The sequence below is a fragment of the Clinocottus analis genome, unplaced genomic scaffold, assembly GCF_023055335.1.
Source record: "Clinocottus analis isolate CAN_PGR_092001 unplaced genomic scaffold, fCliAna1.0.p SCAF_7, whole genome shotgun sequence".
NCBI classification, from domain to species: Eukaryota; Metazoa; Chordata; class Actinopteri; order Perciformes; family Cottidae; genus Clinocottus; species Clinocottus analis.
In genome coordinates this window covers 13,875,817-13,900,955 of record NW_027176229.1, presented here as the reverse complement: position 1 = coordinate 13,900,955, position 25,139 = coordinate 13,875,817, and the positions used below count along the sequence as shown (strand labels likewise).

The 25,139-nt window shown below is 41.4% G+C and overlaps 1 protein-coding gene across 1 annotated transcript in view; it reads right to left on the bottom strand.

Annotated features, from left to right (window-relative positions):
* The window catches only part of arb2a (ARB2 cotranscriptional regulator A), a 143,202-nt gene that overhangs the window by 35,936 nt on the left and 82,127 nt on the right, over nt 1-25,139 (bottom strand). Inside the window, exons 9-10 of the mRNA XM_068566427.1 lie at nt 13,990-14,106; nt 7,719-7,803 (exon numbers count right to left, since the gene is read on the bottom strand). Coding sequence (XP_068422528.1) covers nt 7,719-7,803; nt 13,990-14,106 — 202 coding nt within the window. The remainder of the gene's footprint in view (nt 1-7,718; nt 7,804-13,989; nt 14,107-25,139) is intronic.

Genomic DNA, 25,139 nt, shown 5'->3' with positions numbered 1-25,139 from the left:
AAAAGTGGCGATAAAACAAGAAGGAGGGGGTATTTATTAGTGATACTGTCCCAGTCATTGGCTGCGAGGCGGGTAGCAGAAGGACAAATGGACAAATCTGAGGAGCTAATAAGAGTGAATACAGAGCGGCCCTCATGGGCAAATCTGGCACTAAGATGATAATGAGATTATAAAACCCCACTATATTGCAGCAAATTGTATAAGTGTTTCATTGAACCTTGTTGAACTTTCATTTATGCATGCCAGGCTCTTTCCCTTTTTGTCGCTTCCCTTTCTTCTCTTCCTCGGGATGATGGTAAAAGTAGGAGGAAGAAGTAGAGGATAAAATGCCTCCTGGATAGAGTTTACCTAGTGCAAGGGTGAACTGAAGACCACAGACTGGGCTTTCCAGACACGCTTCTAGTTAGCATAATCACAATAGCCTAAACTGTAAAGCACCAGTGCTCTGCATGTGAGATGTGATTATAAATCACACTTCACATGTTGTCAGCATCCTTCATGCATACGTCACATAAACCTATTTATTCATAGCATATCTATTATTCCCAGTGGTTAATACCCTTTGAAGATAGGAACTGAATAATAAACTACTGGGGTTGATTCCAATTGTTTTGGTATAAATAATGTAGTTATTGTCACAATTACAATTTTAGTTTAAAATAAGAAGCACTCTCATACTGCAAACACAAATAATAATACATAAAAACAAAAATACTATAATTCTAACAGTTTTGGTTAATACAGCTGCTAACATAAATGTACTATGTATCCTCAAATAGATCAAAGGAGTTGCAAGAGTTAACATTTTATGAACCTCACATCACTTCTGAATAATGATATAGTCTTTAACTTTGCCAAGGTAGAACAATTATTAGCTTCATGTATTGATCTCCTTTATTTCCTCTCGTTTGTCAGTTAAGACAAACAAATGGCAACACCCTGGTCTTAGACCTGTAAAAGGGGCTTGTCTATTGACCATGTCGGCATATCTTTGATTCTGATCTGGGTGAAGAGTCATGTCGGACAGAAAGCATAGCGCTGGAATAAATCAATAAACACGGACAGTCCTCGAAAATTGAATCAAACAATTAAATCAAAGTGGTTAAGTCTTTGATTCAAAGGAAATGTCCCTAAGAGACGGCAACTTACGTGACAGAACAGATTGCCCTGTCACCAACAATACTGTGACCGGTCAATGGACTGGGGGAAGTGTTGTGTCCTGGACACAAAGTGAGGACTTGAGGGCGGAATTTATCAAGGTTGGTTCAGATGTTTAATAATGAGAGTTGCTCAAAAGTTCTTAAGGCTTCATCTCCATCGGTTGATTTTCTCTTTGGTTGTTATTCCCTCAGGATAATGAGATGGGTTAAACACAAACAAATCTAACATGTTCAAAGGTGCAGAGGAAACTCAATATTTCAGTCATGGCTTGAGCCATTTCATATAAACACATAATCAAGAATGTATGCACAATATACCATATTGTAATACATATTCTCTTCAAGAAGATGTCTTTATTTAGACCTGATACATTTAACAAAGAAACCCTTAAGTTGACAAACAGTGCTTTTCCCCCAGCTGTCATGCCCAAAAACTACTTCTACATCGACAACCTTTCATGACTCCAATTCAGATGCAAAAAAATATATGTGAATAAAAAGTAAAGTAAAAGAAAATCAAAGCTCAGAATATTAGAATATTATTCTAATATTGTGTAGGCAACACTCTCGTTTGCTCATATCTTCTGTTTATCATATGTACCAGACTCTTGATAATGAGCCAAGGTACCACTCCAGCCAAGGCAGCTGACAGTTAATACAGTTAAATAAAATAATAAAATCCGTTCCACTTCACAGGTGCTTCACCATATAACAGATCCTATATATTTGCAAATGTATGTTTCCAGCATTTGGTGTCCTGGCACTCATGTCAACGAGTGGACCACCAAAAATGGCAACAACTTTTAGACATCACAAACCAGATTTTGACTTGTTTTAATTTTTTTTTTTTACTAAAGTAGGTGTTTTCCCTCATCTTTTAACACTCTACCTACCCACTGATATTCCCTTGAGATTGCTGACCATCTTTCCATGGCTGCACCATTATTTAAACGGAAATATACAAGATGTGTTATGTCTCATTTTTTTTTAATTTCCCCAAAATGCAGCCAAACACATCCCGTCACTTTAGATAGTTGGCATGACCAATAGAATGCAATTTTTGAACAACGCTTCGGATTGTGAAATTAGCAGTTCTGTGCTTATTGGCTTCACTACCAGATGCAAATTTCTGGAGTTCTCTGCCCGTACTCATGGAATTATAGTTACGATGCATAACCTTAGACTTTACTTAAACTTAATTAAAAAATCTACTATTCCCCAGTATACCATAAATGTTCCACATGAAAGACCAAATTCTCTTTCAATATAAACACCAATTGTCCATGACTCAACACTATTTTTGATTTGTCTTATTTTTTTAAGTGTACTAAGAACAGGATAGTAATCCAGGCATTTGTTTCCTGAAAAAACATCAAACCATAGGGATTTCAATAACACACATATTTGTTAACCCGCCTAAACAGGTTCATATGAAGAGGTTTACAGATTATGATCCACGGCCAAAGAGGTCTCATTGTCTGCCTCAACCTTGAAGTTTGACATTTATAGTTCTCCTTATGTTAAAAACAGTTAGTAATTTTCTAGCTCTATAACGGCGTAAATCTTTTCCTGTGATTCTAAAACTGTCTCTTTTCCTTTGTCTTGAAATCAGGGTATCTGTAGAATAGAATAAAACATAGAAAACATCTGGCTGAGAACTCTAATAAAGTCCAGCTGGTTATTTTAAAACTAAGCCGATTTACATATTTTTCTTCTCGCTGAAAAGACTTCAAGCTGCTGAAGAATGTGTTTCCAGGTAGCATTTCGACATAAAGCTTCTGCAACCAAACCTGGCCCTTCAGAGACTCCAAAACTAAATCACACAAGGAAAAAAGGAAAAAAGAAAATAGATTTTAAAAAAGATACCTGCACAGCTCTGATATAGTCTACACACTAGGTGGTAAACTGGTGCAATCGACCAATCACCACCAGGGAAGTATGAAATTTACTCAGGCACTAAAGAAAAATAAATTGTCAGAGATTGTCATTGTTTGACAGCTGGGCATCAAAAGGAAATATAACATGAATGGCAACAATACAATGAAAGCTCATGTATCACTGTTGAACTAAAATAAATCCATTAGAAATTGATATTCCGATCATATGGTTGTAGTTTGATATCAAAGTATAATCACAAATCAAACAAAATTGTTATTCCATCCCACAAATCAGCACTATATTACTAGTTTCTGACAGACACACTAATCCCAGACATCAGGAGTTCTTGTTCTCAGCATTTTCCACATCCTTATGATGTGATCTGTCACAAATGTGTCCCAGACAATAGCCTGATCCAACCTCAGTGATTCCAGGTCAAAGGTTAGGGGCCAGTTCACAAGAGTTTACTTGTCCTTTTCCTGCAAAACTAGCACAGCGTGTGCCGGTCAAGCTAAGAAAACACTGAAATGCATACGCGAAAACACAGGCAAACACACATACACCTCTTCATGTCATTTTCTATTGAGGCAGCAGACTTCCAATTTACCAAGCTGGAAAAACAGGTTGGAAGAGGTGAGGTTAATTTGAGTTTCCCCTCAAAGTGTTAAGTCACACAGACATCAATCAGATGGTGTGTGCATGTGTGTGTGTGTGTGTGTGTGTGTGTGTGTGTGTGTGTGTGTGTGTGTGTGTGTGAAAGTGCAGACAGCTAGAGGTGTTTCACGGTCAGCAGTGTGTGCATCAGGCAAGATGGAGGTTACAGGCAAGTCAAACCTACAGCAGGAGATGGCACAATAAGAGCCTGGCATCGTGTGTGTGTGTGGTGTGTGTGTGTGTGTGTGTGTGTGTGTGTGTGTGTGTGTGTGTGTGTGTGTAAGTGTGCGTGCTCTGTATCAGCTTTTATTCCCAGGCACTTTTTTTTTATGTCTCTGCGGTATCTTGGTACATTAATAAAACCGAGCCACAGAGGTATGAGCCTTAGGTAAAGAAGAAAGGCAATGACCTCCCATCTCATTGCACATGGAATTATTTCTCATGTCTTTAACAATATTGCATCACTTTTCCAGCCAACTCCCCACTATTTTCAATCATATAAATACATGAACAAGATTATGGAAAACCTAATAGAAAAGGAAGAAAGGTGAGCACATCAAAAGATGACATACAGTAACGTATTTATGTTGCGAAAGAAAATGAAAGTGAGTTTCTTCCTGCAGTCCATTAGGGTTAATTACAGCCTTGTGTTGGGATGCTTGTAGCAGAGCAGGGTTGGTAATTAAAGAACAGGTAAGACATTAACTTACTTTTGTTAGCCATTAATCAGTGTTTACCTTCAGAGAGGTCTCCCTTTGTAATTAATAATCAGCTTGGACAATGAGTAATCACCCAAGAGGAAGTTGTGTGTACATGTGTCTGTGTGCTTAAGCATGTGTGTGTTATCAACAAAGGTCTTTTTTTCCCACCTTTGAAATAGCATCTTTACTGATCAAACAACTGATCATCCATCAGAAAAAACAGAAAAAAGTCGATAAATTAAGCAACAAAAACAAAGGACCCATGATCAAAAAAAAAAGAGACTAAGACTTGGATTTTCCTGTGTTTTTGTCCATCTTTTTCTCATCGCCCTCATTCTCTTTCATTTTGCATTCATACTTGTCCTGGCATCTAAATGGCATTGCATGTATGACATGATTACATCTTGGGAAGGCCACCTCACTAAAACAGCACCCCACTCACAGACTTAATTCTCTGTTGTCCTTGTAGTTACTCCACCACCACACGCACGCGCGCACACACAAAGAAAGCTTTTCCAGCGGGAGCTTGGTTCCACTTTATCTGCATATTTTCCCTGTGTTCAGTGTGCTCCTAACTGATAAAATTCTGCTAGTGTGTCAGGCCACTGCCAAGTGCCAGAGCAATGACCTTCTTGGGAGAACAAAATCCTTTTGCAAGATGAATAAAGTGAAATCAAGAAAGATTAAGGCACAATTAAAATCAAACAAAAAAAGGTATGGAAGCTAGCCAATCAAATGCAAAGTGGTTCCAGGTTTTGTCACATTTAAAACAAGAATTTGAGACCTTAGTGGACACCCCTGCTATGCGTTATTCTCCCTCCCTCTCTGGGTCTTTCCTGCCCAGTGAGAGTGTCATGCTGGTATACCGACATTGCTTCACAGATGATTATGAATAAGGGACCAGCTCTGCCTCCACTCTGCTACAAGAGTTTAGCAGCGTGGAAACACAATAATATCATCACTGCTCAACACAGGGAGGCAGAATTCAAGTGGAGGAGGGAAGAGATTTGTTTTGTGAAAGTCAGAAGCAATAAAGAGAAAGGAGAGAAAGAAGAACAGAAGTAGAGACAGAAAGAGAGAAACGGCAAGACTCGTCTCTCAACCAGTTCTACCATCACACTGCCTGATCATTCCCAGTGCCGACATTTAAGTACACTTCCAGTACTTTGTTAGCCTTTAGACATTCAGTCATCTTAGTGTGTATGTGTGATCACATGCCATTCCCCACAGCAGCCAAGTCACCCCGGGCCTGGCGCAGTCTGGCTTCACACAAGAGCAGTGGTTCACACTGTGATGTGTGTGCATGCATATGAGCATGTGCACTTGCATGTGCGTGAATGACAACAAGGATTCACAGGTCTGTTTCCTGTTGCTGAGATTTTTCACGATGAACCCCCCCACCAAACACACACACACACACACACACACACACACACACACACACACACACACACACACACACACACACAACACACACACACACACACACACACACACACACACACACACATATTAGCAGAAGAGGTAACTGTTGGGTTGATTGAAGTGCCGGGCCACGCTGCCCTGACAGTCTTCCCTCAACCTTCTCTCAACCTCGTCACCTCTGTTGCTCTGCTGTGACTCTTACCACAATAGCTGCTGCCTATGAACCTGCCAGGCTGCCAAGGACACAAAGGCGACTGAGGCAACCTTTGACATCAGAAGCTGCCACCAAAAGACCAAATACAAGAAGAGTTGGCAGCTCTGTTAACAGGCCAGAGACTCAGATCTATTCAGCTTGGTTAAAGTAGCAAAAGTCAATAGAGCAGAAGTCAATAGTGCATACGTACAGATGGATGGTGTGTCAAACAGGCCTGTGATAGGACAATGCCAGGCATGACGACAGTTTCAAAAAAGAAGACTGCAATATCTGGGCTCAAAGGTTGCTGTCTTTTGACCGACAGCAGTCACTGAGAAGAGACATAAGAAAATCAAGGTAACAAACTGACATTTAAAGATGAAATACAGTATGGGTTTTCTATTGAAGGCTAGATGACATTTCAAGAAACTGATTCACTGGTAGATGTTAAGGCCACCCACGCACACAGCTCCGTGTGGAACATGGTGTTTCAGTGGCCAAGATGAGATAGCAGTGTTGGAGATGTATTCACTAACACGTGGAGCATGTGTGAGATGACCTATACATTCACCATGGTGTCAGAGAGGGGCTTTGAAGTGAATAAAATCATAAAGCAGGAGTGCTGGAGTGATGAAGGAAATAAATGATGAGACAAAGATGTAAGTGAGTTTGTATTAATGTACTACATGTAAGAATCACTATTTAAACATGTACGTAGAGTAAAAACAAGTGCATTAAATACTTATGACAGATAGATTTTTTCCTGTTCAGATTTTCTTTTTGTTTCTCTGTGTGTGCATCTCTGCGTGCTTGTCCATATGTGTGTCACTCTTCAAACAACACTGCAATCATCATCTCTTATCAACGGTCATGTTGAGGATTACAGCTTTCATCCCTAATCCTACATTAAGGACACATTCTCATGATGGCCATGACATCATCAAGGCCAGTCCACCACAGAGAGGGCACAGGGACAGGAAGCCAAACACCACAGGAGGATTAATGACTATAGAAGACAGAGTAGATGATGAAAAAGAAAGATGGCGCGACAAAGAGGACGAAAATAGAAACAAAATCAAACAGCACATTTCTGTGACGTGTGTTAGACAAGCTCCGTTTTTGTGTGTATTTGTGTTTCAAGATAATCTACTACTTTTTCTGACAATGATCCTTCTCAATCAGCTCTACTAAGACCTTGCACACGCACAAGCACAAGCACATGCACAGGCGCACGCACACACACAAACAAACAGAAGAAAAACTGTCAACACATCCACAACAACGCACCTACTGAACCCTGTTATCTACAATGCTATATCCCACTGATTACCACATACCGTATACAGACAAATGTATTATTATTACTTGCATATCTGTAATTTAAGAAGATGTTCGATATAAAATATTTTCACTTGACTTCAAGCCATATCCCCCATTTACCGGTTCCATTTAAGAGGACATGTACTGATGGTTAATTAACATTTTATGGGCTTTTAAATGTATCACTGGTTGTGAGCCTCTGGTAACGCACGTTTCTCACTACTATAGCAACCAACTTCACTTCTCACAGTGCAACCCATTTTTCCCCCTTTGACTGTACAATAAACACTCAGCTAAGGTAACATTGACATAGCACCTCTAATAAGGTAGATATTGAGTAACAATGTTATTACTGTTGGAGTGTGTTTTACTGAGTTTGTTCGATACCTGCAGAGACTCGGGGGCAGTCTGGCAGCATGGCATCCAGTGGTGTGTCCAGGGGCTCTGGACTCGACACCCAGTTGGAACAGTGCTGTAGGGAGAGAAAAAAAAATGTAATTTGACTATTGAAAACAACAAGAAAAAATGTCTCATCATATGCTATTTGTTGTTTCTACAAAAGATGTAACTGACTACTTATGGCATTTGGAAGGTTTGGGAATAAGCGCCAACCAGTATTCCTCACGATTACTCCCACACACAGACAGAAAGAAATGCTTAAAGACAAATAAAGTCTGTTCACAAGTTATTCAAATGTATTTTTTTTGCGGCAAGTTTTATTGAAATTGCAAGAGATATTGGAATTAAAAAATATATGTGGGGAAAAAAAATTAGCGAAAATAGGGAGGTAAAGGAGACAAAGAAAAGGGGACAGATGCGAAAGAAAAGTGGAGAGACGATGATCGAGAAAGAGGTGTGTGCATGGAAGAGCGAGGTGGGGCGAGAGAGAGAGAGAGAGAGAGAGAGAGAGAGAGCGAGAGAGAGAGAGAGAGAGAGAGAGAGAGAGAGACAGGAACAAGCAATTAAAAGCTCTGTGACATGTTGCTCAGACAGCTTGGCGTTTGTTTGTGGTTGAGAGCTGAGGCCTTCTACCATGGTGGATCAGTGGGTGCCCTGGGGGAGGGTGTCTGCCCAGCTTGCTGACCCATAACCCCCTGCAAACACCCCTAGTCCTCTCAAACCCCCTGTGGTTGACAACTCTACTGTCAGAAAGAAGAGAAGACCTCTTTATCTGTTTTTTGCTGTCTTTGTCTGTCTGTGTGGTGCGGCCTCTTTTTTACCTACTAGGTTGTTTCAAACACATAAGTGTTAAACCTAAGGTACAATTTATAATGAACTGCATCAAAGCCACCTTTCAAAACAACGTACGATTCCCATGCTTTGAGGTTTCAATCTCTGGGTCAGATGACAACATATCAAAGTATGTTTTTGTTTTTGACCATGCGATGTGGATTGGTATGCTGTGGCTTGTAAGATTAGTACAAAAACAGGGGAAAAGGGAGAGAGGGACAGAGGGAGTCTGAGAAGGAATGTTTGGAGAAGACGTTCTCCAGATAAGATAAAAGTTAAATAGAAGAAAGAGAAAATGTAAAGAGATTAGAATGTGCAGCTGGCGTCCTTCTGAATCACTGCTTATCTGCCCTTGTTTACTTTCACCCTGGCCCCCTGACAGCCATTACAGTGTTGCACATGCTTGTGTGTGCATGTGTGTGGGTCAGTGATTGCATTACAGGGGGTCTCCCACGAAGTTGTGCAGCATTGTGAACCATTCAAACTCAAATACACACACAGAGACACATATTCTTTTGCATTTTTGCCCTCAGCAACGCCAACCCTGGTCCAAAAATGAGAGGGACCTGAGAGACAAACATACAAACATCTTTCCCACTTCAAGCCCTCTGAAAAACAAACACACTCACACACACACACTTTTTCTGTGTGAATATTTAAAAAGTACACTGACACTGAATATACATGAGACCTAATTGAGCCCTGTATAGTCATAAAAGACGTATCACATAAGAGTGTTCAACTAAGATCGGCAGAGAGATAAGGGGGGTTGGTGGGGAGAAAGATGAGGGGTGGGCGGTTAATGTTGGGAAAAGATGACAAGTCATCTTGGTAAACAGTGGCATATTGTGTATTTTTAGATCCTTTGCTTTGCCCTAGATGTGCTCTCCTCTGAGCCTGGGCTTGAGGGCAGAGTGGTGTAGAGCGGCACAGAAGCAGTGGGGCTCCTTGACTGCTACATCAAGTGTCTCATTGTATCTCCTTTAATTCATTCAGTCTGTCTGGAAGAAGATGTCAGCTGGGCTGTGGAGCAGTGGGCTGAAGGCGGCTGGAGAGAGGGGAAGGAGGGGAGTCTTTCAAAGGGCCCTCCTCCCTCCTCCTTCACCTCCACTATCACCACCAATGGAGGCAGGGAGGCCGGGGTTTGAATAGATTTGTCAAGGCAACAACACATGTGCACACAAACTCTTGCATAAGTACGCACGCAAACACGCACGAACACGCACACACACACACACACACACACACACACACACACACACACACACACACACACACAGACACGCACTCACACACACACACACACACACACACACACACACACACACACACGGTGCTGTGGGAGACCGCAGGCATAACAGCAGTCACATAAAGGCAAGACCTGCTGGCTGGGATTAGAGAAGGGCGACTTGACAAAAGGATGGCACATCACATCGGTTGCCTCTGACACATAGCATCATCACTTCAAGCAGCTCATCCGCCGATCAATGGCTCCATTGAACTAAAGGCAGTCGGTGAAACAAACATGTAAACAGATTTGACTGGTTTGTTTTGGTTTGTGCTGGATATGCGCACATGCATGTTGCATTTGTACACAACACAAGACACATTGTTGCAGAGTGCATTGAGTTTCACTTGAATTCCATTACTAACATTATGCATGGACAGTCCGAAAAGATCCTGCAAGAGGTTGAGTAAGAAGCTAAAGCTAAGTGATGAAGCTAACCATGAAGCTAAAAGTACACTCTGAGGGTGTAAATTACAAGCAGGTGTCAGGTCTACCCCTCTACCGATGAGAGATGCTTTTGATTCTTCTTTGTCATTTGTGCATGTATGTCTTTGTGGGTGTGTGTATGTGAGATCCACCACCTGCTGCAAGTCACAGTGGCTGGCCTTCTTCTTCACATACACAACGAACACCCATGCTGCACGCACACACTTTAAGAGTAATGGACAGAACACACTGCAATCAGCTGATGGCGGGGGGATCTAGTGGAGTCTGCACAAGGACCAAATAGGTCCCTCTTAGGGGCCTGTATCCACTACACAGTAAGTGTCACAGGAATACACACAGCCCCTTCAGAAAAGGATGTGTCGGCTACTTTTTATGTTCCAAAGCCTGCATTCAACAGAATACACTATAGACTCAGGGTTTGCCAAAGTTATTGCACACTTTTATTATCTCAATCTAAAAAATATAAAACATAAAACATAAAAAGGGTGATTTGATAATCAAATAGCTTTCAGAATTATCTTTTGAATCTTTTTTTAAACTGTCCTGAATGCAAATATTGAATAAAGTAGTGTAGTATGCAAATTTGCAATTGTGTACAGTTGGCTTATCCATTCAATGGTCAACCAGTATTTCTACCTTTTTTTTCTGAACGCACAAAGGATTTAGTCCCATGATAGAAAACTCTGTGTCATACAAAAGTCTCCTAAACCACAACACGATGACAGCATGACAGCCTGCAACCCAAATTCTCAGAAAGTAGTCCTGAGTATCAATTTTTGCTCACTCTCTCCGTGTCCCTCTCTCTCCCAACTCCTCCAGTTGCTTTATAATCTCTATGGATTAGGATGGTTTATTCATGACCATAGTGTACTCTGTATGTGTATGCGTGTGTGTATGTGAGCTCTGGGCAGGCCACTAGAGTGTGACAGCAGGCCAGCACAGTGACAGGAGACACCTTGGAGACTGTGACAGGCTGCCAGCTGTACACCATCATTCGCATTTCTCTCTATCTCACTCACTTCTTCTCACTATGCTACTCATCTATCTCCACATATACATCTCTTCATCTCTTCTCCTCCATCTGTATTCACTCCATTCATATCCTACCTGTCTTTTTGTTTTCCTTTTCCACAGCTTTAACCTGTGCTGTCTCTTTGCCAGTCAATGGGATCTAAATAATTGAACGTTTCCCATACTTTCTTTCTTTCTGTCTCAGCGAGTGGATATAGTTTTTCAAGCTCAGTCTCTGCTTATCCAGCCCTTTTATTTTCTGTCACCTTCCCTCTGTATTTTGTCTCCTGGTGGTGACGTCAGTTGCTCCTGGTCTGACCCATTTGGTCCATATAACCTGGCCCAGCAGGCGCTGATCTCTAAATCCCATCGCCACTCTTTTACTCTCTGCTTCTCATCGCTCCATCCCACCATCCAGTGACCTCTTGAACCTTGGAGGGAGGGAATTATTTCTGTCCGATGAGAACAGAGCAGTGCACCGTTGGGGTGCCCCGACCTCATGTGCACCCACTCGTACAGACACCCACATTTATACATCACCCAGGGTTGTATGCATGTTCACTGATAGCTCTTTCTGTGATGTGCAGCACCTTCTGGTCTGCCCTTCCCGTGTGTGTGTGTGTGTGTGTGTGTGTGTGTGTGTGTGTGTGAGAGAGTGTGTGTCTGTACCCTAATGTGAAAGTGTTGTTTATGTTGAAGATCCAGCTGTGTGTGAGTATTAATATAGATGTTTATAGAGATGTTTGAAAGGAGCATTATGCATTTACTGTTGTGGTCTCTATGCACTTGTGTGTCTATGTTTTGCACTACACCCACAACTGCATGCACTTGTAGTGTGTCTATGTGTGTGTATCATGTGATCATTCAAAGCCAAACATCAGGAAACTGAGCCAATGTTCGAAAGTCCTAACATTTTAGTATTTGGCGGAGCAAAAAGGCACTCTGACCTTTAAGTGGAACCATTGCAAATACACAGTCTTGGTTTCTAATGTAAATGACTAGGGACAGAGTAGATTTTGGATGAACCTCAATCCCCATGCTGACCCATGGCTCGTTAACTAGCACTGTCCTCCATGAACAGAAGCCAGGTATTTGATGAAATACTGAATTTGAGCTAAACACTCAAAGTTATTTTTAAAATATAATGAATCAATCATGTTGCCTCTTTCCCTCCTCAATATCAATCAGATGTTAACGTATCCAAAAAGAATGTACATCTCCGAGCAGTGATCTGCAGTATTGATCCTTTATGGTTGCAGCAGATACTATCGTGTTAAAATACTGAACAACCATTGTTCTATCAGTGATATGGCAAGAATAAAATGCATTAATACTATTTACTTTTCTTATAACTTTGTTAAAGTTAATTTGGTTTGTTGGTTGTGTATGTAATGTATGTAATGACTACAATTATAATTAAAATACTACATGAGAGAAATACATAGTTTATAAGCATTTCTTTGGAATTAATAACATATGTGGTCTTAACTCTTTTAGAAAAAATAAGCACACAACTGCAATGTTAAGGCAGCAAATTAAGACTTTAAGGAAAAGAGGGAGAACAAAACATAAAGCTGAAAGAAGAGGAAATCAAGAGTATGTAAAATATATTACTTTTATCGGGTACATCTTCCAGAAGGGCATACATAGGTTTGTTTCCGTTTCCCTCAAGAAAAAATCCCTTTAATTAGGAAGGCTCATCTCTTGATTCAGCCAAAAAAGGACTGTGGGTTAATGAGTACGAGAGAGAGTGAATCCTTGCCTGTCCCCTTACTCCGACTGGACAAAGAAGGTTATTTCAGATTTATTGTTCCGGGGAATCATCACAAATAGAAAATCACTTAACATTCCAATTACGCTGTGTCCCAAACATCCCTTAGATGAATCAAAAATAGGAAATTCCAGACAAGGAGAATGGGCCAGTGCAACCTTGAATCTCCACCACTTAAACTAACATAAATACACATTCGCCAACAAGTAACACACACAAAATGGGAGATGACAGAAATAGCAAAAACAAAACGCAAGGGATATAAAAGAGGAAGTAATATAAATAAAAGGCGTGTTGTGTGTGTGTGTGTGTGTGTGTGTGTGTGTGTGTGTGTGTGTGTGTGCATGACATTTGCATCTCCCGCTCTCAAGCAGCTCTGGTCTTGGATGGTCCTCATCTGTATGTGCATACTGAGTGAGCCCAGGTGCTGCGTATGGCGCAGAGGTCACACCAGAAAGGGCAAGTGCTAAAATGAAGCTAACACAAATGCACATGTGCACGTGCTTTCTATCTCACACGCTTGCCAACAAGCACATACAAACACATGCATACATGCACATGTATGCCAAGCCGCACACACGCACCAGTGATGGTTGACTGTGTTAGTTATTCATTGACATGCACCCAGGATCCAAAAAGTGGGGGCTGCTTTTTTTTTAAGACAGCGAGAGAAAACATGCAAACAATGGTTCTCTATGACTTCTAAATCTAGCTGTTGGTCAGGGGCACCTGTGAGGGTCAGCAGGGTTTCACAGGGAGGAATCAGAGAGGAGTAAAATTCAAGACACCTCAGCTCACTGTCTGGGGAATTTACATGATGAGATTGGAGCACAGGAATAAACCATTGCATAGTTTCCAGTGTCTTTTTTTTGCCTTCAGCTTGTATATTTGTGCATATGTGGTTATTGTACCTGCTGCATCCAGTCCTGTGTGCCTTTGCTGGTCTCCTGTAGCCAGATGTTGTGAGCCGAGTCAGTCAGAGCCACGGCGCACGCTTTGCTCTTCACCTGCATTTCCCTCTGATTCATCTGACACAAAAGCAAATCAAAACGCTGTTAGTAAATTTTAATGACAAAGTCCCTTTTGAGGAGGATATCATTTGTTTTAGATAACATTTGAACAACAAAGAGACCTTATGCTGTAAGACATATGATAGCCCTGTCTAACATACTCTGTCAGCCGACTGGATGAGGACAGCACAGGCCCACTGGACAGTGAATACAGATTTGACCTGGTGTACGGCATAATGTTGTAAAGAGAAATATAAAAAAGCTGCTCCAGTATAGCGTGTCCTTGTCAAGTTCTGTGCAAATGTCCCTCCTCTGTGCACGTTCATGTACCGCTGTCCCCATTCTTAATACCCTTTCCCTTCACATGTCATAGAGAATGTGGCTTCCGCAGGCCTGTCTTCCTATTCCCCTCTGAATGTCAACGCAAAGGAAAATGTCACGCAAAGGACTTGTTACAGCACTACAATAGACTTCCCACACCGCTGGTCCCACCCCGAGGAGTACTGTAGGCTTTGGGACGAGCCGTTATACTACGCTTGGCTTTAAGATAACACGGGAAGAAAAGAGAACAAGAATTGCAACAATAGGTTTACAATCATGTATTGCACACGTTTAGTGTAGCTGGGAAAGAAACTGGTGGATTGGGGATGGACATAGCCTGCGAACAGAACTAAGTATAGTGATGCCCTGGTCATCTATATATGACACTATGGATATCTACGGACCGAGAGCAAACTAGTTTTAAGCTTCATTTTAAGTGTCAACTTGAGCAATAGTCCCCAACCACCGGGCCACAGCCTGGTACCGGTCCGTGGGTCCCTTAGTACCGGGCCGCGGGGAAAGAATGAATGAAAAAAAAAAAAAGGTTGAAAATTTTTTTTTACTTTGAAAAATTACCCTCAGATGTAATCTCTTGATTTATGACAAGAGGGTACGTGATAGTTACCTCGAAAATTACATTTACAAGTCCGTTTCAACTCTGTGTACTGGATTAAAATCAAGGCAAGAATATCCTGAGATCGCCAAAAAAGCTCTAAAAACCCTGCTTTCATTTCCAACATCCTATCTTTGTGAAGCGGGATTTAATTAAGTTACAGAGTTCACATAAAGGTTTAAGTGACGGAGTAGAGTCAGTAGACTGGACCATAAACAACACACGTCAGGGCTCATTGTCAACCCGAGATGGGACAGGGTCGTAGCAGAGAAACAAGCTCCGGGCTCCCACTAATTTGCCGTAGTGGTGAGTTGTATTTTCATGCACTTTATAACTTTATGCCGGTCATATCATTGTATTACGTCATATTTATCGCCAACAACGTAAAGGCCGGTCCGTGAAAAAATTGTCTGACACGAAACCGGTCCGTGGCGGAAAAAAGGTTGGGGACCGCTGATCAAGGAGGAAGGGGTTAGGGATTAGGTTGGTACATGCATGTAAGAATAGAATACATATTAGTTTAGAATAGTGTGGTGTAATAAATAAAAATATTGCTAAGGCTTGTTCAAAGTCACAGTTTGGGAAGGTATATAAGGTTAAAGCTGCTGCTCATATGAATCTAAGTCTGACACTCAGACTGGCGCTATGGCTGAAGAAATTACACATCTTATACACATTCACAGCAGGCAACACTGCCCATTTTCAGCCAGCTAGATTGGCTGGTCGTTGGCTGTACATCAAAGTGACGGTGGGCATTTGAATACATCCTCACTCACCCCGCCAAATTAAAGTGGGAGTGTATAGAGATAAATGGAATCTATTAAGGCACTAAGGACTCATACATCATGGAGCTGATAAGGCTTCCACTGTAGCGCCAGGGTGGAGGGTAGAGCAGACTGAGAGAGCAGGTACAATCCAGCATTAAACAAGTACACAACTGTAGAGACAGATGCTGCACACGAAAACACATTCACTCACTTACACAAAATTCATACAATTACACACAGATGCACACTCCTCTCTGTACTCCCTCTTCATCCACGCTTGGTTGAAATGCTTTCCTCTGGCAGAACTGGGCCCGTGGGAGAAGCAAAGTCAACCTTTTAAAACTGGAGGTGTCAGTCAAGGTTCTGTTTTCTGGCGCTAGCCAAATGGGCCAGTCCCTGAGTATAGGGCTGCTAGCAGAAGCCAGAAAACAGTGGACTGCCGTGGGAAACACTAAGCACATGACTCAAAAACATTGTCCAAGTCTGAAGAACTAGAAAAATATTTCCACATTCCAAGTGGATAAATAGGGCCCTACTCCTATTGTAAGGCCCTTAAAACTATCTGAACTCAACATTTTTTTTAAAATGTTCTCTACATAAGTATGGTTCACTTGATATCACTTCTAAATTAAAAGTGTAATCTATAATACATTTGGTTACTGGTGCCAAAGTAAACTGGTGCCAAAGTAAACTGGTCCCAAAGTAAAGTCTATACTCATATTCGTGTGTGTGTATGTGTGTATGTTGGAATGAATGTGAGCAGATTGGAGAGCACCGCTTTAGGTTTAGGGGCAGTTTGGTGGAGAAGCAAGTGAATGACAGACAGCGGTTAGACAGGCATAAAGGTCTGTGGGAAGAAGGAGGCACAGCTGATAAGATGTGAGTGAAGCTGGAGTAGATGGAGCTGGATGAATACTTTTAAAACTTAAAAACTGGACTTGAGTATTTGGAGAGTGCATGTTAAATTGTGCACAGACTATTTATCAAGCAGACAAGTGACTGGAGAGAATGTTTATATTTTAACTTTTTTTATGGGATAATAATTGATTATATTCAGCACCTCTGGATGCTTTGGAAGTTATTTCTCTCTAAACTTGATTGGTGTCGTTCCCTCACAAACTTTTGCGTTCTAGTAGCTGTGAATTGCCATCTGAAAATACTTTATGTTGTATATTTGCAGAAATGAGGCCGCAAAGTAAATCAGCAACTCTCCAACACAAGAGTTGTTTTCCTGATGATGGCTCAACCAAAAATTAAAGAGCAGAGAACTCCATCCCCCAGCACTGGCTCATCAATCACTTGTTCTGACAGCTCTCATTCCCACACTGCCTCCGCACACATGTTTGGCTGTGGTAACAGTTGGTAACAATAGGTTGACAAATAATGACTCCAGGAGAGAGTGCACTATGCAGTGTGGCCTTCACCCACAATGATTTTGACACCATTGGGTCCCATGTTTTACAAGCCACAATGACAACTGTGGTTGTCTGCATGTTGAAAGCAAAACCCAATCATGTCTGTGTCTTCTGCTAGGTGAGTGATACTCATGGTTAACTTACAAACCACTTACCATGAAGCTATATATGCTCCCAAGGGGGTAGCGATGTAAAGCTGTCTGATCAATATGACTCATCATGCTGTGCTTTTTATCCCATGTTTGCCTGTGAGTTAGTGTTAGTCATCTTTATCCACAACGTTAAATGTGCTAATCCACTGTGTAACCGCAGACTGCAGCTTTAACAAGGAAACAGGCCAGCTGTTGTGATCAGTCTTGTATCGGACAGGGAAAAAGGAAGAGAAACATGTGGAAATACTTGTTGAGCTAAAACCAGCACACAGATGTTGAGACATTTGCTGCTGCTCTGCTGGTCTTTCCTTTAACGCTAAAGCAGCTGGATATGCAGAGTAAAGTTCAGGTGGGGGTTGAACGTGGGAGGCTTGGTTTTGAAAAAATTTAAGAAAAGGGGAAAGTAAAGGCAGAAGGTTATAAAAGAAAGCTGATAGGATATCCAACGTATTATTACATGAGGACTAAAGCGGGAATGAGAGGAAAAAGCAAGACAGATGAGATACAGACAGAGGCAGATGAGCAGAAAGAATATTTATGAATACTTTATGCATCCCCATGAGGGAAATTATATTTTCCCATGGCCTACTTCAGAGGGAGATCGGACCACAGGGTCAGCTTCAGAATAGCATCCCTAAAGCTAAAAGGGCTTTCACTTTCGTCTTTAAAACACAAACAGAAATTTAAGCTTAAGTGGAAACGATGCACAGATCACAGAGGTCTGAAGCAGAGTTCTCAGCTTGAAGGGTGGCATCTTTCCTTACTAGAAGAGCATCTTCATAAAATGTGTATCACCAGCTTGATGTACTTCACCTATCGTCTGCACAATACAGACACATTAAGTCACATTCTGTGAAATTATCAAAGCCATTGTCAAAGCCACTTTGTTTTAACATTTTAGTGTGCCACAAAAAAAGGTGTAAAACAAACTTTGTGACATGCTGTTTTGAAATACACTTCCTCTCTGTGATTTCGATTTAATTTGACTGGAACTGCACATCTCATTCCTGTGAACCATTATAACAAAGCTGAGTCACAACTGATGATGCAGACTTGAGTTCACCCCCACCCAACATACACTCAAGCTCCGGTTCAACTACGAAATGCTTCTCCCTCTTTTTACTCCCTCAAAAAACATGTATCTTCGTATTATGTGCAAAGGGCCCGGTTGCTATAGAGACCGGCAAACATCATGGATTTCTGGCCCCCTGGTTGGCACAATTCTACTAAATCCAGCTTTTCACAAGTTCTATGAAATAGCCATCCCACACATTTGGAGCCACTCAGACACTCACACAGAGAAAGACTTGTCTCTAACCCCTGTATATTGTATCTGACATCACATTGCTCTCAGCAAAGTACAGTGTTGCATCAAATCCAGCTAATTTCTAGACTTTCTGTTGTGCATAATTATATTTTCACCACTGACGAAGAATGTGATATGCGACACGTATGTGTATGTGCAAGCATAGAGTGTGATTATAAAGGAGGGATGGAACAATATTAATCATGTTTACTTATCTGGACGAGGAGTTTAAATAAGCAACGAGACATCATTTAACAGCATGCTAAGCTAATCTCTGGTCGAGATAAATACTTCATTTCTCTCCTCTCCCTGTGACGCTCCCATGCCTGCGACTGCTCCGCTGAATCTACATCTAAACACCGGCAATAATAAAGACAATTATTTAGGCCTTTGATAATTATGTGTCAAAGGCAGCGAAAGCCACTAGATAATTGGAAGAAAACTGAATGGTAATCCACAATGGAGATCCCCCTAAGGGAGACAGGCAGACTTATCCCTAGAAATAATTCAGAACGAGAGAAAAAAGGGAAACAGTCAATGACATAAAGATGAGAGCTCTTTAAGGGGCCTTGCTTACTGTCAGATAGTCAATGTGAAAAGCCACAATTATACATAGAGAGTGAGTGTGAATAGAGAGCAGCAAACAAGAGAAAGGAAAACAAGAGATAGAGAATGACATAAAATGAGTGAGAATGAAAAAGAGGATGACATGTTGCACGTTAGTGGGAGTGAGCTAAGACTGAGCGGAGGCCAAGGGGAAGGCAGGGAGATATATATATATATATATATATATATATATATATATATATATATATATATATATATATATATATATATAAAGAGAGAGAGAGAGAGAGAGAGAGAGAGAGAGAGAGAGAGAGAGAGAGAGAGAGAGAGAGGCACCCAGTGACGATTCCAGTCAGAGACAAGGCTTATAGTGTGGCTGCGCCATGCACTGCCAACAGTCACAGATAATCTAGGACTACCCACTGAGCACTGAAGCACTGCTTAAATATTTGATTGATTAACTGTCCTGTTGCTGCCAGAGAGTTAAGAGGAGAGCATCAGTGAAGCCAGGGTGAACACAGAAAAAACAAACAAACATGTATGCGGGTGCACACTAGAAGGTTGGGAAACACATGGCGGAAACACACAAACACATACTCCCCCATAAATCCCTACACGCCAACATTGGAACCGGAGCACGAACCCAAACACACACACAGACATGTACACATTGAGAGCATGTGAAGCGTCAGCAAAGACAGTGGCAAGGGCTGGAAAACCAAACACAAAGGCTGACTGATGCTCTGGCAGTGAATTTCTTCCGTCATAAATCAATGAGGACAATGGACTTATAGATAAACAATGGTGAAGTTGACAATCTTCGTCTGAATTTGTCTTTAAATGGCCTCGGGATTCACCACAGGGATGATGTAAGTGGTCTCTCTCTCTCCCTCTCGCTCTCTCTCTCTCTCTTATTCCTCCAGTACTGACTGTAAGACAATGTTGCTAGCAATTGATCTCAGGTCATAGAGGATGGATAGGAGTGTGAATGCAACGCGTTCAGCTACTACACTGTCCGTGACTCACACACACTCATCCCTGTTCGTCCCTGGCTGTGAAAACACAAGCAGCTGGCCCCCCACGCTCCAACACCCTCCACAGGAAGAGACAACACCAGCGCTTCCTGTGGCTTTGAAGCAGCGGTCTCAGGTCCCCTGTCGGTCCCCAGCTTCCTTTGTCTGAACCGCAGGAAGGAAGCCCTCTCTAGCACGAGGCCACAGTGCCCGAGGGAGCTGGAGGGAGTGTGTTTGTGTGTGTGTATCTTTCAGTGTGGTGGGAGTGTGCAGAGGTTTTCCTCACTGAGGTCACATGCATTTACAGGGGTTTTTCCCTTTTGAGTCTCCAGTGCCTGAACTCTGGTCATTGTGAATGTGTAGAGTAAGAGGCGGGAGCGAGCGAGCAGGAGAAAACTGCAATAACTTCCTCCTCTCTTTCCTCTTTCCTGTCACGGCAGTTTGCCATCTACATGATGGAGGGAAGATGAGGGAGAGAGTGAGAGAGAGACAGACAGACAGGGAGGATGGTGGGCGGAGAGACAGGGTGAGATTTGAAAGGGTGAGGAGCGGGCATTGCTGAATTGTGTGAGTGACAGCACCGGACGCAGGGTAGTGGGAGGTGGTGTGTGTCTGTGTACGTGTTGGGGAGGATTCTATTTATGTGTGTGTATACCCATGCAAACCACACTTGCACGCACGCACACACACACACACACACACACACACACACACACACACACACACACACACACACACACACACACACACACATTCAGCGGACAGAAACACACCAACAAGTGGGGGCGGTGCGGAAAAGGAAGGCCAATAAATATTTACTGACACAGCAGAAGTGGAGAATGGTTGTCCACTGGTGGAAACAAAAGGCAGAGGATGAGGAGCGGCGTGCCAGGAAACCTGCCGGCTGCGGGCGCTGCGCCCCGCTTGTGCCCGCATGGAAAACAAGAAAGAGGAAGATGGGAAGGGAGAATGGAGGAGAGAGGGAGCATGGAGGATGGGATGCATTGAGGGAATGAGGGCGAGGACAAACAGGGTTGTGGTTAACGGGGGTGCTTATAAACAATAGCAGCCTGAGGCAAAGCAACTGTTATTGACTTCCATTTTTTTTATTTAGTTTCTTCAAGATGAGGTTCAGTGAGAGTCTTACATTATGAGGGCCTTGGTTTGTGCATGTAAGTATATGTACAATCATATTTATACAAAACAAATTTTATTTTGTGATAAACTACTTTAAAATTCTATGTCTCTCGGTCCACCTGACCAAATAATCAGAATTTACAAAGGAATCTTGTTATTCCTGCTGATGACATATCATTCTATAAAACGATAATGAGTTCCTGAAACATTCCTATTGGTTTTCACTGATGAATCAACTCTATTATTGCAATGACATTGCATTCAAATCATTCAGACCAAATAAGCCATGCAGATGCTCAAATGTTAAGCATAATTTTAGATTTACCAAAACAGAATGCAATTAATTTCTAATTAACATCTGCACAGTGGTAAGTGTTAATGACATTAACTCCCAACAGTTTGATCAATTTACATTTCTGCCACAATGAAAAGACTGGTAGGCGTTGCTCAAGTTGCTCGAGCTGCATCAAGAATACCCCTATAATGTTCACATTAAAATGATATTGACACAATTAAGAAAGTGGACAGTGGAAGTTTTGTAACATTAGTAGTTTGGGATGTTCGTATATTGTTTGGCAATAGCAATTACAGAAATGGTAATTTCTAATTAGGCAGCCTTCCTTAACGAAGTGAAATTATGGCATGGCGACTAATTAAAGTCTTGTGTTAATTAGAATGTATCTTAGTTAAGAAAACCAGCACAAGGTACGGTGGGCAATGTCTTCATCATTCCCAAATCAACTGGCCACATTAACAGCTTTGGTCTACGGAGTGAAATGAGAAAGTTACTTTTGCGCATTGAATACACGCTAGGCCGCATTATCTCCACTTGCCTAATCTTTCCCTCTCTCTCACTCGAAAAGTTATTTTTTCTTGTCTTTCTTCCTGTCTCCCAACCCTCCGGCAATGCTGTAAAATAGAAACCTAACCTCAATATTTTCCCTCACGGTGCTGGGACTTGTTGGCCCATTAAATTCCCCTTCCCATGTGTCAGCTTGCACATTTCCACCATGAAATTTTCGTATAATTAAACTTTCTTAATGATTTATAAGCTATAATAATAGCCGTAAGTATTTCAGAGCAGGTTAAAGGGACAGCTTTTAAGTGCACGCCGGGGGATGACCCTGTTTTAACATAGTTTCGGATGGGTGACTCTCGGCTGGAGACCACGATGGATTGGGCGAGGGAGAACAGGATTGACGGAAGGAGGGAGTCCGCGAGCGGGCCAAACAAGGGCGAGTGGAGGAGGAGGCTGAGACCTTTGTGTCGTAACTCAGGGTAATACTGTCATCGAGGAGAACCAAGGGTTCCCTGAACCCTGGCAGGGAGGAGACAGCTTACCACTGACAGACAGAAAGACACAGGCATGCATAGAAGGCAAATGCTGCAACAGCGGCTGAAAAACTGACAGAAGGAAAATGCTGAATGCAGAAAGAAAGACATAGGTAGAAAAAAAGACGAAAGAGATTGTTAAGATCTGAACAGTAGTTAGATTAAATAAATCACAAAGAAAAACTGGCAAAAGAGTTACTCAAGACAAATACTGATTATATTAAATAAAAGTAAAAAAAAAAAAAATATGATGAGGCACAATATTGGAACAAAGCAAAAAATGCTCACTCAATCCTGGTGATCAAACACACTAAAAAAAGACAAAGTTTACTGTAAAGCAGTGCTAAAGTCAATGTCTGTAGGATGTGCACAGTTTGCATGCATGTTCTGGAGGACACACACACACACTCTCTGACACACACACACACACACACACACACACACACACACACACACACACACACACACACACACACACACACACACACACACACACACACACACAGATGTTTGCTCTCTGCTGCCTCTTTGACGGCGAGGCTGATATGATTGCCACTTAGGAAATCAGTGTGTTTTCACACCACTCTCAGCTCTGCCAAAGCTAATGTGTTAAATATCCATCGGGTACTGCTGTCCATTTCTGATACACACACAGGCACACACAGCCTTAGGGGCTGATAAACATTGATTCCTTGTACTAACTGAGTCCACAGTTGGTATCCAACAAAGGCAACATTTTCTAAATTGGTGTGCAGTGAGAACATTTCAACAAGCTATGATGTGAAAGTTTATTTAAAATGTTGTGAGAAGGTTTAAGAGCTATATTTGAAGTATTGTGTGACTTTTTTCACTTTTCTTGTTTTTAAGAAATGCCTATTTGTTTTTGTTTTAAACTACATCATTGTTGTAGAAAACAATATCTCTCTCATGCTGCACAAATCAACACATTAAGTCCAGCTACTGTACGCGTTTTGGAAAGGTGAGGTCTGCTAATGGCAAAATCTACCACATATCTCAGTGGACTGTTTTTCACCTTAGCTGTGAATGGGGGAGGAGGAAGAAGAGAAAGAACATTAAACAAAAACAACAAATCTGGAGGCGCCTGCTGCTCTACACGCTACTGGTAAATCAGGTGTGTATGTGTGTGTGTGTGTGTGTGTGTGTGTGTGTGTGTGTGTGTGTGTGTGTGTGTGTGTCCCTTCAGGGCAGCAGGAGTTGAATTCTAAAGGGAGGTGTTTTGTTTAAACTTCCAGTGCCACTCGAAGTCGCTCATGGACAAACTGAGGGGGGAAGAAAGTTAGGGGGAAAAGGAATGGGAGGGGAGGTAAAAGCTAATGAAAGTGACAAAGAGAGTGTCCCTCCTTTCAGTTATCATCCTCTACTCCTGGTCTCCTGCGCTGTGGGGCAAGCAAGAAAGAGAGGGAAAAAAATAAGAAAAAAACATGCTCTATGATCCCCCTTTACTCAAAGGAAGGACAGTGAGAGAGGAAAAACTACAAAAGGCCAACTGAAATTAATGGAAATATATAACAATCTTGAAATTAACTTCTCATTGCCACGAGCCATGATTTAAAACAGCTTTTTAACGAGAGGAAAGATGAGTCAGAAAAGAAAGAGAGGGAGAAGGGGTTGAGGCCATATTACAAATTGGACAGGCTGGAGGAAGCTACAAGTTAATTTGCCCCATCATTTGAAAACTTTGCAGTTCTCAAGGCTAACTCACTTAAATTATTATTTTTTATGTCCAAATTAATCAAGACATAAGACTAAAGGATATAAAAATACTAATGAAGGGTATGAGAAAATACAAAGCAATTCAATTAGCCATTTAAACAGGCAGAGTTAAGAAGAAAAAACAAAACATTTCAAGCATCTGAATTGTATCACGATGCTCCGATGGGCCAGATTTAACAGCAAAAACATTTCCCCTTCCAGCTGTAAATACAAATTGTAATTCTGCTCTATTGAAGTTCAACATTAAAAACTAAATGAAAAGCCTTAACTTTGGGTTCCATACCAGCAAAAGAAAAACAATGTATAAAAAATGAAATATCTAGATTAATGAAATACTGTACACTGGTCTTTAACTAGATATAATACCATCACAATTTAATTATCATTATTAATATGGCCATTATAATTATCATTAATATGCTGTTGTTTACTATATTTTGAATGAAACACAAGAACATTACCATATACAAACAATTAACTTTTGTTATTTTTCTGTTATTCTTTGCAATGTTTTATACTGTAGTTTATTTAAATAATTCGCCCAACAATCGGAGCAATATACTTATAACTACATAATAAAAATCAACACAGTGATTCCCTTAATGAATAAATGTAAAATCTACAAAAGGTAATACACTAGTTGAAGTGCTTTACAAGTGATATTATTGATTAAAAACGAAGCCTGAGAGAAGGG